Source organism: Musa acuminata, chromosome BXJ2-10 (genome assembly GCF_036884655.1).
Source record: "Musa acuminata AAA Group cultivar baxijiao chromosome BXJ2-10, Cavendish_Baxijiao_AAA, whole genome shotgun sequence".
Lineage (NCBI taxonomy): Eukaryota > Viridiplantae > Streptophyta > Magnoliopsida > Zingiberales > Musaceae > Musa > Musa acuminata.
The window spans coordinates 29,930,001-29,947,457 of NC_088347.1; the positions used below are offsets into that span (position 1 = coordinate 29,930,001).

General features: G+C 37.9%; 2 protein-coding genes across 5 annotated transcripts in view; one reads left to right on the plus strand and one right to left on the minus strand.

Moving 5' to 3' along the window:
• LOC135625038 (polypyrimidine tract-binding protein homolog 1-like) overlaps positions 1–8,799 on the plus strand; it is an 8,903-nt gene extending 104 nt beyond the window's left edge. Inside the window, exons 1-10 of one of the 4 annotated variants that reach the window (XM_065129272.1) lie at positions 1–265; positions 1,422–1,631; positions 2,446–2,508; positions 2,589–2,662; positions 2,741–2,836; positions 4,824–4,881; positions 4,957–5,061; positions 5,141–5,222; positions 7,402–7,514; positions 8,004–8,799. The exon at positions 1–265 is cut by the window's left edge and continues 104 nt beyond it. In XM_065129272.1, coding sequence (XP_064985344.1) covers positions 80–265; positions 1,422–1,631; positions 2,446–2,508; positions 2,589–2,662; positions 2,741–2,836; positions 4,824–4,881; positions 4,957–5,061; positions 5,141–5,222; positions 7,402–7,514; positions 8,004–8,396 — 1,380 coding nt within the window. In that variant the 5' untranslated portion in view covers positions 1–79 and the 3' untranslated portion in view covers positions 8,397–8,799. The remainder of the gene's footprint in view (positions 266–1,421; positions 1,632–2,445; positions 2,509–2,588; positions 2,663–2,740; positions 2,837–4,823; positions 4,882–4,956; positions 5,062–5,140; positions 5,223–7,401; positions 7,515–8,003) is intronic. The other 3 variants (XM_065129275.1, XM_065129274.1, XM_065129273.1) reach the window with 3 other exon arrangements.
• Positions 8,800–11,256: 2,457 nt separating this feature from the next.
• Positions 11,257–12,091, minus strand: LOC103968609 (probable calcium-binding protein CML46). The gene has a single exon (XM_009381875.3). The coding sequence runs from the start codon at positions 11,927–11,929 to the stop codon at positions 11,381–11,383; it is 549 nt and encodes a 182-aa protein (XP_009380150.2). The 5' UTR covers positions 11,930–12,091; the 3' UTR covers positions 11,257–11,380.
• Between the last annotated feature and the right edge of the window lie 5,366 nt (positions 12,092–17,457).

A 17,457-nucleotide genomic window follows, 5' to 3' on the forward strand; every position in this document is an offset into this window, starting at 1 on the left:
GGATCTCAGTCGTATTGGCTAAAATTTCATCGCCGCAGAGGGGGATCGGAGAAGTGTTCGCCCGAACCCTAGCCCGGAGATGTCTTCTTCCTCGGGGCAGCCGCAGTTCCGGTACACGCAGACGCCGTCGAAGGTGCTCCACCTCCGGAACCTACCGTGGGAGTGCACGGAGGAGGAGCTAATCGAGCTCGGCAAGCCGTTTGGTAAAATCGTCAACACCAAAAGCAACGTCGGGGCTAATCGCAACCAGGCTTTTGTTGAGTTCGTAAGCGTCGGAGCCCGGTTTCTTGATATATTTCTCGATTTATGAACCTGCTTTTCGAAATTATCGGCATAATTTTAATCTGTAGTTGGTTTCATCGGTTTTATTATGTCACTGTGGTTCTTTTTCTTGTATGTTGGAAATTTGGTTTGCTATTATCTTGTTCAATTATCTATTTGAACTTTCGGTTTTAAGTCGCGATCTCTTTGTCCGAGACTTAAGAATCTGTAGGGAACATGAAGAGCCTGTTTTGAACGCTTGAATTCCATATGAATATAAAAAAAAGATTCTTGGCGGAGAATGTATGTCATTAGATGCAAGAAGTCGATAGGAGGAGGATTATGTCCATCACTTGCATGACTCCCCAATTCCTGGCGATACCTTGTTCATTACGGTGATTTACAACATTGAAGATTTCTGTTGAGTTATCTGCCACAATACAGTTTTGCAGCTTCTTCTATGAAAGTATTTCATCATGACGAAATCAATAAGATTTCATCATCATCTTTTTCTTCTTGTCACTTAAAGAGATCAAATCTTTTAGCCAGAAAAGAAACAATAGTCTTCGATTTAGTTTATGAGAAGTCTGGAACATCTCATTAATTTAATGTGGTTGAAAATATTTTTCGAGGCTCAGTTGGATGATACACCCAAAACATGGATCAAATGATTTCTTTTGGCAAGTTACTAAAGTTTTAATAGCATTTATAAAATTTATAGTTTGAGGTCCTCTGTTTGTGAAATGAACTAGGCTAGGATACTGGTACTTTTAATTTCTTTGAGAGGTTTTCTACATCATGGTATCAACACGATGCCTACAGAATATAGCTAGAGACTCCATATTATTTTATCTGAAACTGAGAAATCGTCAACACCAAATGCCATTCCAGCCTCTTGCTTAACCCTACTATTTTAAAATTATGAAGCAATGATGCAAATCATGTAGTCCCCTTTCGTGGTTTCATTAAAGGAATATGTGATTTTCTTTTTACACATTATTTGAAGCAAGGTGTGAAATATACAGTTATTGTGCTAGGCTTTTGTTCTTCTTCCTTAACATTGTGTTTCTTTATGAAAGTTAGATTTTAGACAATCACATTAAGTCCATGAAACATAGTAGTTTAACATTGTTATTACTTATTAGTACCGTTTCTTTCAGGCGGACCTTAATCAGGCCATCTCAATGATTTCATATTATGCCTCCTCATCTGAACCTGCACAAGTTCGTGGTAAGACTGTTTATATCCAATATTCAAACAGGCAAGAAATTGTGAACAATAAGGTCTCTGGAGAGGTTGCTGGGAATGTTCTGCTTGTTACAATTGAGGGTGTCGAAGCTGGTGATGTTAGCATAGATGTTATTCACTTGGTTAGTTCTGTTACAGTGTGACTCTTTTCTAAAATCCTATGATGCATTTCAGATGTAATTTCCTGTGCTTTAAGCATTTTGGTAATTTGAATTATTGAAAGTTAAAGGGATACGAGGGACTTTTTTTATCATATATAGATATATAAATCAAGCTAACATTGTTTTAATCCTTGGACATACTCTGAATTGCTTATCAGGTCCATGTTAACACAGAGTATATCTCTTTGTCAGCATCTGCATTCGGAGAGATGTCATGTTGGTTTTGCTATCTCTTCATTTGGCTATTCTGTTCTGATTCTCTGTATCTCACTCTTGAATGAATGTTAATATCTAACTGCTGCTTTATTCTCATCACCCTTAAGTTGTAGGTTATACCCAACTTGTGTGTCTTCAACTTGTTTCTGAAGCTGTTTTTGGAGGTTAAACTTCCATTCTTTAGGATGTTAATTCTCTACTTCATAGTTTAGATGTTATGTCAAAATTTTCTTTTGATAGTGATGTAATTTTATCAATTTACTGCTTATGGAGGATAACTGCATATGTCCCTTCTCACATTTGATCTGGCTTTTGGAGGCAGTGAGTAATGTGATTGATGCATGATGTTCATTTTATTAAGTAAAAATTTTTCATATATGTTGCCACTGGAGTTGTGATGAATACCTTTGTCTTACAGGTGCCATTCTGCGCTTATAAGTTATATGAGATGACTTGACTGTTTTCCATATTGTCATGATTGTCATTTGATCTCTAAAGAGTCACTATCTTACTTGGTAGAGTTCTTGTTAGCAGTATTGATCAGACTTCTGTCTATTAGGTCTTCTCTGCCTTTGGGTTTGTTCACAAGATTGCTACTTTTGAAAAGGCTGCTGGCTTTCAGGTCCTTTCATTTTTTTCAATATATTCTAGTTGTGAAGTCAGGAATGCATCTCACATTAGCATTTTGCACATCTTCTGTAGGCTTTGATCCAATACACAGATGCACCAACTGCTTCAGAAGCTAGAAATGCGTTGGATGGAAGAAGTATCCCCAGGTTTCCTCAGTTTGTCTCATTTGAACATTTTTATAAGACAATACACACTCTTTTCCTGATTGTTTTCATGATTTACAGGTACTTGCTTCCTGAGCATGTTACATCTTGCTACCTACGAATTTCTTTTTCTGCACATACAGATTTAAATATCAAGTTCCAGTCTCATCGCAGCAGGTCTCTACAATCAGTCAACCTTGCTATAAATCTGTACTTCTGTTTACATTGAATTGCATTTCTGAGCACTTATAATTTGACTTATCAAATCTTGTGACTGCTTCATAGCTGTTTGTCGCATTTAGTGATGATAAAAGTTAGCTGCCTGGACAAAAGCTATATGATTAATTAATTTTGTATACTGCATCAATTAAAATTTTCTTTACTTGTTGGATATTCTCAAGATGTTAGGAACCTGTTAACCTCATATGCATAATTATGCATTCTAGAGGATTACGATTCTCATAAACAGGATGATGGCCTAGCACATGCCAAGTTGATTTTTCTGCTTCTTTAGTGTAATTCTGATTGGCGCTAGTGCACTAGTTCTGTGTGTAGATGCCCAGGTAGATTACAATATCCATTAGTGGCATCTTCATTCTTGTAATCTGTTCTTCATGATGGATGCAACATCTTTTCCTTCCTTGATTGTCCTTGTTAAGTCAGTACTTGTTGAAATTATAATATAATGCTTCTATTTTAGCATTACCTGACTTTATACTTCAACAATAAAGTTTTCTTTACCAACAACAACAATAACAAAGCCGTAAGTCTCAATTATTTGGGACGGTTAAGATCCATATTCATGAGACATGACATAGTTTTACACTGGTTTTCAGTGATCTAACGCAACTGCCCACCTTTTTAATCTGGGTTTGGGACCGGCATTGGCAGTGTTATGAAGTTATCGTTATCGAACTAGCAAAAGCAAGTCTATGCTTTCCACCCAGGGAACCATAACCCAGGGAATGATTCAAATTTATTAATAAGAGAAAAAGTTTGAACTTATCTCATTTTGCATTTCCCAGAAAAACTCTTTCTAAATAACCATTTCAAAGATGACACTCGTATTCACATATACACTAAAGCAGCACTTTTGGAACATGCGTAAAGATATTAGAGCTAATTGAGTTGATTTATACACCTTTACATCTAATGTGAGGCAATAACTCAGGTCATCAAACTTTTGGCATTGTGTTTTGGTCTAAGCATTGGAACATTGGGCTACTTTAACAGGCAACCATTATCTAAGTGCAAGTTCCCAAATTGTATTAAGGAAAAGTTTACTGTATTCTTTGCGTAGAAGATTCATATTTCTTATGATGATCATTTCCCAATCTTCATCCAAAAGGACAAAGTGCCATGATTCTGTTGTAGGATGTGTAACTTAAGGACTCGAGGTTATGCTCTATTGCTTTATCATTCATCTTACTCAAGCCATGAACTCCTGCTTATCTAGACTTCTCATGAAATTCTTTAATAATAAAGGCCTTAAAACTTAGCAGAACTGAAGTTATAGGTTTCATATATCTTATGAAGATAGGGTTTGACTATTTAGTAATTATTCTATTCACATGTCATGCCTCTTAATGGACTATAGAAAAAATAAAATATGCATGTCTTTACTGTGATCTTGATCAGCTAGATAACATGGCCACTATGAAATGCCATGTAATGTATACATTGAAATAAACAAAAGGAAAATTTGCTTTACTTATCACATTCTTGCAGTTTCTGGCATATATCTATGTTTTGATGGGGAAGTTTTAATTATCATGGCTATAATAATTAAGTTGTTGATTAGTTTCCCATTTAATTATATCCTATGAGGTTCTAATATTTACTGTTTAAACACCGATCTTGCTTCACTGCAATTTTCTGTTATAGCTGTTTCCTTGTAATAACTATAGTTCTTATTTACCTTTGAGACATTATGGCTTCTTGTTGTTAAATTTTCATTTACTTCTGGGAAGTGTTATCTAATGAAGTTCTTACTAGTCCACTAATTTTTTATTTTCTTTGGCATATGTCTTCCTTTGGTCAGTGTTATTCAACTTCTTTTAATATATACCTGTTGTTATTCTTTTACTTGATATAGTATATTATCTACAGATTGGAGTGTATTATAATTGTAAAATTCGATCTGATGCCACATAATATCATGCAGAGATTACACTAATCCTTACCTACCTGTAAATCCATCTGCAATTGAGGGGAATTTGCAGGTTTGTTTCAGCTTTGCGCAAGCTTTACTTTATGGTTTTGTTTAATTGTTATGATTAATGATTATTTATTTTCAGCCTGCGCTTGGTCCTGATGGGAAAATAAAGGAACCTGAGAGTAACGTGCTTCTTGCAGCAATAGAAAACATGCAGTATGCTGTCACAGTTGATGTTCTTTACACAGTGAGAGACTTTTCCTATCCCACTGTCATACATTTGTTGAAGTACGAAATAATATTTACTAGAACTTTTGTTCATTTAGGTATTCTCAGCATTTGGTACTGTCCAGAAGATTGCAATATTTGAGAAGAATGGTGGAACTCAGGCTTTGATCCAGTATCCAGGTTGGATCTCCTGCCAAGCTATTTTTGTTTACTCCATTTCATTTTTTTTAGTTGGAAGCACTTTATTCTATGTGCTTTCATTTTTTTCAAAGATTTCGGACATGTTTGGTACCTGTATTATGAAACAGACTAGTGTTTCCATTTCTTGTGGGGCTTCAACATCCACTATTGAGCGTCTTTCAACAATTTTTCTCACCATCCCTTCCTGAGGAGCATATCCAGTTCTAGGTCAAAATGGTCAAACTTAGAAGTAACTGGGTGCAGTTACAGTTTAGTTTTGGGTTTAAATTGCTTTATAAAGTTTGGGATTTAGATTTTTACTGTTCCTTTTTTTTCGTATCTGTTTGCCTCCAATTTTTCCTTTAAATTGGCAATCCAGATTCAATGTGTTCTTCTACTTGTTCTAGTCTAGAAAGAATTTAGGGTTTTTAGGTTCTTTTTTGGCAGGTCCAGTTAAATCTAGCTTGACTGCCCAAAATTTAGAACTTGAGACCTGCTGAAAATTTGATTGTTGGCTGAATACTTCAGACAAGTTTTTATCAGCCCATTCATTCAGGAGCCCTAATGAGAATTGGACTATATGAACAAGTGCTCAAATACCATTAGAACTTTCCCTTCTTCACCAAAGATTATTATAATAAAAATAAATAACAAAAATTTCAGAAGTTTAAAGCTAATAAAAACTGTATATGCTTATATATTTATTACCAATATGTCTAGTACGATAATTCAATTTTAAAAATCTCATGGACTGAGAAATATAAAAGCCAATATAAGGGAAGTCATTCATAAGTCGTGGGAATCTCTCCCATGTCTCCTCTGTTCTCTCTTTCCGTCTCTCTCTCTCTCTCTCTCTCTCTCTCTCTCTCTCTCTCTCCTGTCATATGGCAACAGGTTGGTAGCTGAAATATTGCCTATTCTGTTCTTGTGCTTCGGCTTATTGTTGATGATGGCACCAGCAGCTGTTGCTGTTTCATTGTTGGAACTGGACTGGAGATTGATTTTCCTGTGATCTTGTAATTTAACCATGAGGTTAGCTGGAACTAAGTCTACTGTGTCCCATCCTAGTTGGGATCAGCAATTTTGTGAAACTTTGCGGTCTAGCTTTCTTTCATCGTTTGGTCCTCTGTCCCTGTAGGAGTTGGTAGATCACCATCCTCCCCGTTATGGAGTAGCCAATAATGGACACTTTGGGGAGTTGGAGTAAAGGTAGAAAAGTCAGAAGCAATTTTAACAGCAAGAAAAAATGGAACAAAATGGATATTTGCTCACTGATGGGATGTTTGGAAAAGTTGATGTGGATGTAACATTTTTCAACAATCTGGGTGGTTGAAATCCACATACCTGACCTTGCTGAGGACCAATGTTGGGAGTTGTGGTGATTCATTATCTGGAAGGATGCAGTAGGAAGCTGTGGAGGAGATTGAATGGGCCTGGGATTCCATAGTATTTTTGTGACAGGATTTTATGATAAATGCAGAAGTTAAAAACAAGTCTTCTTGAACTTTTTTAGTTTCGATTTGCCCGTTTCCTTTCTGCTTGATAGGATTTCCCCCATTGCATGACTTACTGAGTAGTTATCAAAATAGAAAAACATCCAAAACTTTTTTGCTCATTTCATCCATAGTATGGGTCTGCCCCATGTTTTGAACATCCAAATCTTAGCAGGTTTTAAATCCAGTAATTGTTGTATACATATATTATTCCAGTTTTTGCAAACCTTATTTCTTCATGCTATGTCCTGTTTTAGATGTAATCGAGCTTCTGATTCTAGTTGTGGATCTTGCTCATTTCATGGTGTTATTTTACCATGAGGTTGGTTTTCCTTGGGCGTCATGTGTAGTTTTTCACTTCATGAACTAAATGTTGTTATTTTCTGAATTATTTTGGTTGAGCTGAGCTATTCCACACCGAAAGTACCATTTCCCCCTACTTGTATGATTTTAAAGGAATTATCCAACATTAAAAGCATGTTAGAAAAATGTATTTTTGTATGTATTTCTCAGTCTATTCTTTGTCCAAGGGGCATCTTTCTGTTTATTTGTGTATGAAGATGCAAAGAAGCTTTTGAGGCTCCTTTCTTTCATGATTAATTGATGTGGCTGCTAGCTGCTTTGTTTTTGTTGTTGTTGTTGTTGGCTGCTAGAGTATTTGATACATTTTTCCCTTTTCCCATCAGATGTGACTACTGCAGCTGTTGCTAAAGAGGCTCTGGAGGGACACTGCATTTATGATGGTGGCTATTGTAAGCTTCATCTGTCATACTCTCGTCATACTGATCTCAATGTAAAGGTACAACTATGATTTTCCAGGTTATACAGGAGTAATATAAGTGAGGAAAAATTGTAGGCATTCGTCTCTCGCTTAATTTTGTAGTTGTTATAAGCAAGAAACTCAGAATTAATTATGAGGGTAATAAAGAATGATGTCAAAACCTTCTGAAATTTGAGGGGGGAAAAAAAAAGATGAGAATGGTAAGAATGATCTGAATCCTCTTGACTTGTGAATAAGTGCTCTTCCCTAGAGAACAAAACCCTATCATTCTTTTTATTATCAATATTATTGTTGATTTCATGAAAAAAAATCTAAGCTATGAAAGATGCATCTCTTGTTAAAAAGAACAAAACTGATGATTTATGAGGCTTTATCGGTTAGCTTCAGTTTAAACTTCATTGCAAATCTTTGACAAATCCTTAAAGTGTATGCTTCTTGTCATTCGAGTCTCTCTCCTCTATTTTTGGAGTAATACACTTTTTTTCTACGTGCATGTACTATCTTCAGGCTTATAGCGACAAGAGCAGGGATTACACCATTTCTAGCACCGGGATACTTTCCAATCCACAAGCTTCCTCTGTGCCAAGTGCTTCCACTGTTTGGCAAACTAATCCTCAAGTAGCTGGAACTTCTGTCGGCAGCATTGGCATGCAAGCACCAGTTCCAGTCGGACAGACAGCAGCTTGGGATCCAAGTAAAACAACCTTTGCATCACCGGCTGGAACATTCCCAGGCCAGCCATTTGTTCCATCTGCAGGTGCCCCGTTCCCGACTTCCGGCGGTCCTCCTAGTGCACCAGCTGGTTATTTTCAAGCTTCGCAGCAGAGGCCTCAGTATGGTGTTCAGCCAAGACCTGCTAGTGGCGCACCGCCCTTTGGACAACCTCCTGGGTATTTCTAGTCAACTATATTTTCTCTTGCGCTACCTTTATTTAATCAATAGTTGCACCGGATAAAATTATACGCTGAGGTAACGCCAGCCCATTCATTACCTGGGGCTTCTTCAACCTGTAATTACACCTAAACTTGTGTGTACCACAATTGTTTCGCTCTTTGAAGTGGTTCAACAGGTAGCGACGACTTCTTTGAAGTTCTTGGTGCAGCATTGTGGCAACAGCCTGAAAGCTGGGACTGCTAAACCCCCATCCCATTTGTGTGGTTAAGTTGGGATGGTTGTGGAATTTTAGTTAAAATTAGGGTGGTTAGTTTTGATTATAGCTTATTGAGGTGCCAAATGCGTTTGATTCACATATGTTGAAGGATCAAATTATTTGATTAATGCTAGTTATCAACCCCTTACTACACATTTTTTATGCTGATCGAGTTTTACCCAGCTGTTCTCCATGTTCAGCGTCAATTATTTTTCTCTTTGGCAGGAATTATGGTTGTTTCTTTCTTTACTTTTCTTTTTTTTTGCATTTGGTATTTGGATATATATAACGAAGTAGGAATGAAGTAGCCATGTCTGGTTCGTTGTCAAACCAAATTGGCACGAGTCTGAGTCGATGTCAGCCTTAAATAAATGGGGTTTGCTAAATGATAAGATGGTGAAGACATTGATAGCTACTTATAAATGTTGAAGATTTATATACGACACAAGGGTCGTTTCAAGAACAGAATATATGTGATATCCCATTAATCTTATAGCCTAAGATCAGTGCAAAAGCTGTTGTAACCCCATTACTAACATTGCTTTTCTTGAAAGCGTTATTACAAATTAGCTGATGAATCAACCTATTAACTTTTCTCAAGTCAATATTGTTCCATGCTACTTTGTAAAAACCCACTATAACTAACGAATTTATAATTTTTATTTTTATAATCAAAGATACATCCTTGCATAAAGTCATTAATGGTAATTGTTTTAATCGATAAACAGAACATCTTCAGTAAGTTGCCCCTCGTTCGAGGGGTATTAGTGGAAGACTATTTATTTCTTTCGTCTTTCATTCCATAAATGACGCTTTTGTCTCCGCCCTCGCTTCCAACGCTTGACGGATTCTCCATGGCTAGCGGTACAAATAAAAGGCTATGTTTGCTGCCTCCCCTCCACCCACCTTCGGTTTTGCCTCGCCTTTGCCCCCATTTCTCTCGCCTCGCCAGTTTCCTGTAAGTTTATAACCTTGGAATTGGAAAAGAAATCGAATTTGGATGTTTTTCTTGACTTCTACAGATTAATTGGCATCGATTTTTCTTTCCGAGTTAGAATTGTTGAAGATCCTAGGAGGGTTTATGTTGATGGTTTCTCTCTCCTTTTTTTCTCCCCAATTTTCCTGAAAGTCTTTCACCTTGGAATTTGAAGTTTTTCTAGACCTGTTTCCCTTGATATTTTTGATTTTTTGTGTGGGAGAAAAGAAATTTTCAAATTTGATTTAACACCGGCGTCGGTTTCTCCTTGAAAGTTAGAATTATTGAAGATCCACGGGGCTTCTGTCGACGGTTTCTATCTTCTAGTTTCCGCCGATTTCCCTGTTCTTGCATCTGGAATTCAAATGCAGGAAGAGAGGTGGCATCAGATTCATCATCATTCCCCACACCTACTTCGATCTTGTGCTCTTCACCGATGCTGGGGGGAGCTGGAGATGTGCATGTAGTGTCCATCAAATGGGTCCGGTACCGGGCGCAATTCCATGTCCTGAAACTGGCAGAGCAACACCAACCTCAACGGCCAGTCCCTCTCCTTCAAGGTTATTGCCAGTGATCGACACACTGCGGGCTTCTGCAAGCTGGTCATTTGGACAAACCTTCAGTGGTGGTCAATCCCACTAAGCCATTTTGAGATCATAGGAAAGATCATATGACATGATATATATATATATATATATATATATATATATATATATATATATATATATATATATATATATATATATATATATCGGGTATACCAGTATCGCTATCCGTGATGGTTCAAGAGTGGTGCTTACATTGGTATACAATTTGTCTACTGCTCTTGAAGAAGAATAGGTAAGGGAACTGCTCCTCTCTTTTGGCAGATGTTAGCGGTGACTGGATCTCACCTCCACCTTCAATGGACTTGTAATGAATCTGCATCTGAATCTCAATATGACAATTAAGAAACTTATCATCCAACTTATAGTGTAAGATAGTATTCTGATAAGAGCATCCATCATGTTCATGGGCTTGTTGATGTCATGTCTCATATATATACTTGTTCATCAAATTGTTGATCTATATACTGACATCTGATTGATACAGGCTATGTTGCAAGGGACATGCAATCAGGAAGCCATCTGATCTCTACCAAACTCGTTTCTCCAGCAAATAATTAGTCATTGGCATGAAGTTCTACCTCGTTGACATCCATCTGGCAGAGCAGTCTTGAAGTCATAGCTTATGAACATTGCAGGTTTGGCACACTTCCATGTTTACAGAAAATTTTGAGTGGTCCTCGTGCAGAATTAACTACGTCTACTGCATCTTCGCGTGTCTCACGAGTAACATGCATCACAGATTGGTCTTCTGAGAGAAGCACAAGTCTAGTATTATTTGTTGGCATTCAAAATCTGTAGCTGTTCATTGGAAACATGAAGCCTAGTCAATGCATCGTGAGCAGAACAATCAGCTTTGCTACTGCTAATTGCAGAAAAATTCCTGGCTTAGAAAAGCTTACAACACTAAGAAACTTACCTACTCGAAGGATTGATTCATCTGCTTGAAGCTCAAATCTTGTCTCGATGATCTCTGCCTTTGCTAATCAAAGTTTATGGCATGATAGTCCAAACAAAGCACAGATTGGATTGGAAATAATTGGTCGGGAAGGATGACAATTAACAGATGATTTGGTAAGAACAATCTTCAATGTTATTCTCATTTCTTTTATACACTTGTACAGGTCAGAAAGGAGGAGGAAGAGAAGCAGTGTTAGCAAAAACTGATCTCCATCAACCTCACGAACTCAACAAAGTCGATCTTCCCATCGTGGTTTTCATCGTACAGTTCGATCATCCTTCCGCAGGCATCCATTTCCAACCCTTCCACGAAGCCGAGCCCGGTGAGCACTCTCTGCAGCTCGAGTGCATCGATGAATCCATCACCGTTCTGGTCGAAGACACGGAACGTCTCTTTCACTTCCTCCAGACTCGGCTCCTTCTCCTCAAACAAGCTCGAGAGCTCATCGGGGCTGACCTCCCTGAGTGGCTCACCGTCGCGGCTACAGCGCAGGCCCATGACGTCCATGACCATCTCCACGTCTTCCCTACCGAGCTGGGCATCGCCTCTCGGCCGGCTTCTTGTATTCTTGGCCGGTGTTTCGTCGTGGGCCATCGACAAGCATGTGCAGAACTCGACGCAGGAGCGGAGGAAGGACAGGGATGTCGGGGAGGACTTGAGGAGTGTCATGATGATATAGCTGAGTAGTGTTTGAAGGAAGAGGAAGCCGACTGGTTCTGCCAGAGAGACCAGCTTCTCCATGACTGGGATGAGAGTGGGGGGGTGTGTGTAGTGGAGAAGTTGGATATCTCCTTGTGCTGGTTTGCTGAGACGAGGGGTGGGTGAAGAGGGAGGATTTGTAGGAGGGAAGAGAGGAAGAGTTGGCAAGGGAGGAAGGTGCGGAGGACATGGCTGTGGCTGTGTATGGAGACGAGGAAGCTTCCTACTTAGGTGGGTGTGGAGGGGTTGGGGAGCAGCCAGTCCTGCTAAGGCTGTTGACTTGGTGGAAGTTTCCTTGGAGCACGTTGAAATAGAGACGGAGGCGACTCTGTCGTCCTTGGGATTCTTTTAGTCAATAGACACCAGCTGTGATGTTGTTCTCTCTGCCCTTTGACACCAACATATATATATATATATATAAGCAAAGATAACAAGATAACTGCGACATCGAGGAATAATTCCGTAATATCGAATTATATTGGGTCTGCAAAAAAAATATGCATTTTAATTTTTATTTATTTTTGGAATTTGAGAGGGTAGATAATAAAAAAAAATTCATCTTTTAAAGGTTGCTCGGTCGATAGATTAATTATAGATTAATATCATGATTTAATCATTTTACGGATGAAAGTATTAAAATGAAAGTATCAACGTTTTAATTATAATTTTGGTGATGAGAAAGCAAATGGAGAGAATAAAACGAACGACATATATGTTGATGCTTCGCTGTTGCTTCGCATGCTAATGCTAACGCAGATACAGAGCGATATTGTCCTTTTTCTACTCTCGTTGTCTGTTGTTTCTTTCTCGTTTACAACAATCACTCGACTTTTAACGTCAAAATTTTCAAGTGTAGTAAACGGAAAGCTTCGCAAGTTAACTATAATTAGCCCCCCGTCGGTTCTCCGTTTCTCGCCGGAGTTCGTCGAGAGTCCCCATCTCCCTCCTCTTCTTTCAATCACCACGGGTTTCGCGACTATAGGCAGGGGGCCTCATGTGAGTCGGCCTCTCCGTGCTCTACAATGGGGACGCCGGTCCCTTGGCGACCTAAGCCGTGAGCTTTCCTCGCATTGTGGAGCGGTAGCGCATTGGTACGGAGGGCAAAGTTTGTCGTCGGAAGACCGTCGGCTGCGCCCTATGACGTTGCCACGACGAGGCCATGCAATCCCAGACTCAAACGAATAAACTCGATTGCGATCTTATTGTTTCCGTGGATGTTTCTACCAAATCTTCGAAGAGCTTCGACCTCTTTGTAGTTCTTGCAGTATCGGCTCTCTAGGTTTTTCTTTGGCGGTTTTCGAAAGGCTGCTCTTCATCTTCTCGATATTGATGAGTCCGATTCTTTCATGTTTACAAAAGATTTTGAGGAAGGAATGATCTCTTTTTTGGTTATTGTCTTAGACTTGGCTTCTTGAATCTCTATGATGTTTCTACCAAGTTCTTGAAATGTTTCTTTCGGCGTCTGTCCTACCAATTTGACATGTTTTGAGGTTTTCCAGATCGCTACTAGTCGATCTTTCGATCTTCAGGAGTTGGTGTTTATTTTGTGTATTCTGGAAATACTCGAGAAAGGCGTATATATTTTTTTGTTATACTTTAAAATTCACCTTCTTGTCCTCTTGCTCAGATGGATTGTTGATTTCTTTTGTTATTTTCTTAAATTTACTTCTCATCTACATAGGACTTGATTTCTGCTGGGTTGAATGCTCAATGCAGTAACCAATAAAGCCATATATTTTTGTGTATATATTGATTATTTTATCCATAAATGTAGACACAGTGACCAAACTCTGTAAGATGTTTTATTGTGTGAGAATTGTTCTTTCTTCCTCTGTTTTCTCTTCTCTTCTTTCGGATCTCCTTGATGTGAGTCCTATTGGCGTTTTCAGTTCTAACAGGTTGTTTATTAGTGATTTTCTAGTTATGTTTTGATTCAAATAACAACCATCTACAAATTGCAGGATGAGACAATGGTCTTCGGCAATGCTCAGCCTGTGAGATATCGCTGAATGCACCAAGTTCAAGGGGGTGCAATCATGTATTTGATTCTGTCTACCCCGGTTTGTGCCTACTGATATGTTCTGTGTGTCGTAGTGTTGCCATGTGTATTGTGCCTTGTCGAGGATGTGCCCATACAATACGAGCTTTCCATGGAGCTCATGTCAATCTGTTGCTAATGTTACTGATTGGCACTTACCATAATAGTATATATATGACATGCACTTGTGTTGCCAAAATTAAAGCTCCAAGTTCCAACAGACGGCAAGAAGCTGCAGCTCTGAAAAAGTGGTGTGGAGGTGTAATTTCCAGCGAAAAGTGCGTAGATAACTTCGAGCATTGAAGGTAGATTAGGTGATCTTATCGTGCATTTAAGGTGTACATGGTATTGCTTAAATCCATTCATTAGTGGCAGAAATGCTGACACTCCCTGAAGTTTTGAAGAATTGGTCTTAGATGGTCCTTACTCCCTGTACTAATACATTTATGATTAATCCTTTTCCATTCTCAACCAAGGGCTTGTTTTACGTTCCTTTTCTTTAATTTCCGCCAATAAAGATATCAAAAAATTGGCATAGTTTTCAGAGTATGTCTCTGTTTTTTGAAATCTTGCCTCAGCCCATCATAAACAAGGACTAGCAATGTACACACTAGTAAACATAACAAATTAGCTTGTTTTTGTTTATTTTATAAAGGTACCATGCCTACACATTTATTTGGTTTTGTCTTCTGGTTTATTTTGTACCTGAAATGATATATGCAACTACTTGTTCTGAATAATTAGAACCTTGTCCTAGTTATATCACACAATTTCAAGTAAGAAACATGAGGAAGGAAAGCACATCAAAATTGAATTTCACACATCTGCGATAAGATGGTCTATGCATGGCATTTTGTTTCTGGATTGAATAGTTGTTTTTTCACTTTAGTTTGTACTGTACCACACACTAATGATAAGGTGTCATTATTGTTCTTTTCTTTTATTCTTGGTTTCTCTTTATTTTTTTTTTCATTTTTCTCCATAGGACATTTTGCTGGAAGTTATATATGGTCTGTTGATGCTTGAGGAGCATCGTCTGTGTGGTGCATTCATTGGGCACATTGGATGTGCTCTCTATGTCTTACGTATCCTTTCCATCATCATCATCATCATCATCATCATCATCATCATCATCTTATTTTGTAATTGTGCTCCCCGATAAGGTTTTTAATCTTTAATGATACATTCCATAGTCTTCAATATTGCCGACCAGTTTTGCTCCTAATCAGTAATCAGAGTGGAGGATGATTAAGAGTTTTGAAGGTTAAAATCTTTCAGTAAGTGCATTGAATGGCTCCTTGTTGTTTAATAGCTAGCAAACTTTTAGTGGCCATTGATGAAGGTGTTCTAGGTCTTCCACAATGGATGTCATAATTTTTTATGGCACCATCATTATTAGTGGTATATTTTGTTTTGACTTATTGTACAGATCCCTCCATTTTACTCTGTTTCATCTGCTGACTTTTAGGCCTTGAAGCTTATGTTGTCATATTTTTTTCATGTTTGTCAAGTCATATTAATGTAAGAAACAAGAAAAAGGAAAACTATTTTCGTTGCTTTATGGTCGGTAAATCTAAATTTTTGTCTGATCTTGTTTTTATGTATCCTGAAGCATTTGGAAACTGCTGAAAATATATGTTGTGGCAAATTGAAAGTTGAGAATGGTTCTTTTTGTGCTGGCTACTTTTCTGCATTTCAAAGGTCAAGTAAAAGCACTTTTATTTCTATAGTTCTTTGTTTCACAAACTTTTTTTTTTCTAGAATGTTCTGATCAGAGCTTGTCTATTGTGTGTCACTAATTATGGTGCCTGTTGATTCTTTGAGGTAGGAACTATTTGCATACAGCAAAATTATGCTGGACATCTTATCTTGTCCTAGGTTCCCTTGTTCCTTGGCCACAAGAGAGTTCTGTGCACCTTCATTCTCGGCTGGCTGCCGATGACATAGTTTCAACAACTTATTATTACAATTTTTTTATTGGAACTATCCACAATTTAGATCAGAAGCATTGGTTGTAATGGTCCCTGTCACACTCCAGTCAGCATCTTCAATATGCATTAGCCATCTTAATTGGATTTGTACAAAATTTGGAGAGTACTATTCCAACTGGCGAGGATTGTGTATTTGTGTGATTGTTCAATAGATTCTTGACTAAAGCATGTGCAAGCTGAAGAAAATATAAGCTTACTTCTTAGGATAAATGCAAGCTTTGTGATCTTTCATAGAATATTATGCTACACTCAATAGTTAGGTCATCCATTCTTTCTCTTCTTCTATCTTTCGTTTTCATGTACACCTCATTGATAGAGTTCAGGTCAAAGGGGCACGAGCTATTCTTATTCTACATATTCTTTATTCCCGGTGTTATGGTCTATCTTTCTCCTTTTCTCTCCACTAGTCCCACAGTGAGGTCATTTGGGCCATGTTTTCTACTTTTTTCCTGCCTCTGATGGGTGCTTTGTCAAAGTGGTTTGCTTTTGAGCTTGAGTGCCTTAATCCTGAAAGAAGCTTCCAATCAGCTGATGACAAAGAGGGAGCTCAAAAGCTAAATGAAAGTTATCCTCATGTAACATCAAAAGAAGCTGACTTTACTGAGTTGTTTGAAGGACCGATCCTACTGATCTAACTTTTAGTTTCTTTCAGCTCATAAGACAGAAATTGGCCATTGTTATGTACAGCAACAAAAATATTTTGTTACTTTTGATGAAAAAAAATCTCTTTTTATCATTACATAATAATTTTTTTCTTCTGAAAATTATGGAAGCAACTTATGTGTTTATAAGCGTAAGATTGTCTGCATTGATCTTAGTTAGATCTGAAACAAATAAATGAGATTGTCAAATGCCATTTTGCTGCTGAAGATTATTTTTTAACAATGATAAACAAATATTCTTTTATGCTATGCCTCAATTAAATAGTTGTAGAATAGTTATCATAAACTCTGATTTTTGTACAGCTGAAGGCCCGGTCACTAGTAGCATGTGAAGCAACACATTGGCAGGTGATATTCCATGATTTTTCGATTGCTTCTTGCATTTTTTTTCTCATTTCCTTCACCTGGATTTATGAATCATATGCTGCCATTATAGTTATACGCTTCATGTTATGGGTTCCTTTTTATGTGGAAATTAACTTGTCTGACCATAATTTGAAGGTTTTTATGAGTATAGCTAGTACTTCAAGCTTAATACCAATAGGCATAATGATGAAACATGGCCCTCCTCATTCATTGCCTTCTTTCATGTTGGATTTAGAAACTCTTGGGTCAAACATAGTGACTTTGTTAGGTGGTCAACCATCAGCTAAATGGATACAGATATAGGTCAGATTCCAAAATGGAACTGTGGGAGTGGAAATGCCAACAGTCATTAAGTAGTTAGTAGTCATTTGGTCTCAAAGTGGTTGAGCATTTCATGTGCTGACTTATAATCAGCCCTTTTGACTGAGAAATCTTCTGCCTCCACTAAATTTTGTTTGACTAATGAGAGAAAGTTAGATGGTGCTAAGGTCTGGAGAAATCATTGAGCTGGAT